Raw genomic sequence first — 1,650 nt, 5'->3', positions numbered from 1 at the left:
ATAGCTTATACTGACCCTCTATATATATATATATATATATATATGAAAATGGAAAGGGCAAAATGGTGATCTGCATGAGGTTGGTAAATAGAGAAGAAGATGAGATCATATGACAAAGAAGATAAGGGATAAATGAACAGTGCAACATAGGTGAAAGTAGAAAAGATCAAAAAGTTGAAAATTAATGGGGGTTGCGTGGTACCAGAGAGAGGGGACCCCATTCTTCTTCCATAGGGTCTAGGAGGGTGTCCCATTTCTTTTGCAAACCTCTCTCTCAAACCTTATAAGTGTTATGTGACTCATTGGGAAATGATGGAAAAAAAGGCCTTAATGATCAATCACAAGGTGCATTCCCTTTCTCAGCTTATATAACCCTCTTTTTCTCTCATCAATTCCTCTCTCTTTTCATATTAAACCCACTTCATTGATCTTTTCAATCTTTGTATACAATCCAAACTAAAACTAGTCCTCCTCATTTGCCTTTTTTTTTTTGTTCTCTCTTTCACTTCCAAACAATAACAAGCTAACTGTTTGACCAATAAGTGAATAACAATGAGCATGAATGAATTCCAACAAAACTCAGAAACAGAAAGCACTTCAAACTCAAACCCATCATCCCCATCCTCACCTCAACAACAACAACAACAACAACAAAACCCAAAAAAAACCAAGCGTAATATTCAAGAGCGTGACTCAGGAAAACACACAGTGTACCGTGGAGTCCGCATGAGAAACTGGGGCAAATGGGTGTCTGAAATCCGCGAGCCACGCAAGAAATCACGCATATGGCTCGGAACTTTCCCAACTCCAGAAATGGCCGCTAGAGCTCACGACGTTGCTGCTCTTAGCATCAAAGGTAACTCTGCCATTCTCAATTTCCCAGAGCTCGCCGACTCTCTGCCACGCCCTGCTTCACTAGCCCCACGTGATGTTCAAGCCGCGGCAGCCAAAGCAGCCCAGATGAGCAAGTTTGATTCTTTAGCTCCTTCGGCTAAATTGTCTACGTTGGTTTCAGCGATGGACTCGTCTAAGGAGTCAGAGGAGTTGAGTCAGATTGTTGAATTGCCGAGTTTGGGGACTAGTTATGAGTCAGAGCAGGATTTTGGTAAGGAGTTTGTGTATGTTGACTCGGTGGATGGATGGGGGATGTACTCACCGCCATGGTTTCAGAGTAATATGGAGAATTTTGGAGCAGAGACTAATGTGACGCTAAATAGCTTTGAAGGTTTATTGTGGGAATGTTAATTGCTCTGTTTTGTCATTTGTGGATGTGAATGTGAGTGTCATATCTAATCTTTTTTTCTTCTTTCATTTGGTTTAAAACCCTTCTTCTTTTTCTCTCAAGGGTTCTAAAACCTCTCTTTGTCTCTCCGTGTGCGTTTTATGAGCGTGTCTCTGTATTTTCTGTGATTAATACTAATCTTCTCTTTATCTAGCTAACTGAACAGTGTTAGGATGAGGAAAAAGGATAATGTCAATAATTTTGCTTGGCTTGATTGGTGCAAAGGAAAATGTCAATAACTAAACTCCCATTAAGGTTCAAAGTCTCATCTAGGATATATAATCTTGTCCTTGGTTTTGTATCAAAAACAAAAATGAAATTCAATGAAAAATCTGGTAAACCAAAAAAAAAAAAAAAGAGTGAAATTT

General features: G+C 39.3%; 1 protein-coding gene across 1 annotated transcript; it reads left to right on the top strand.

Annotated features, from left to right (window-relative positions):
- The first annotated feature begins 276 nt into the window (after positions 1-276).
- LOC142611621 (dehydration-responsive element-binding protein 3-like) lies at positions 277-1,440 on the top strand. The gene has a single exon (XM_075783711.1). It carries the CDS (start codon positions 553-555, stop codon positions 1,243-1,245), a length of 693 nt encoding a protein of 230 aa, XP_075639826.1. The 5' UTR covers positions 277-552; the 3' UTR covers positions 1,246-1,440.
- Positions 1,441-1,650: the final 210 nt, after the last annotated feature.

The sequence above is a fragment of the Castanea sativa genome, chromosome 10, assembly GCF_040712315.1.
Source record: "Castanea sativa cultivar Marrone di Chiusa Pesio chromosome 10, ASM4071231v1".
Classification (NCBI taxonomy): Eukaryota; Viridiplantae; Streptophyta; class Magnoliopsida; order Fagales; family Fagaceae; genus Castanea; species Castanea sativa.
Note: the sequence above shows the minus strand (reverse complement) of the source record. Positions and strands in the feature narration are given on the sequence as shown.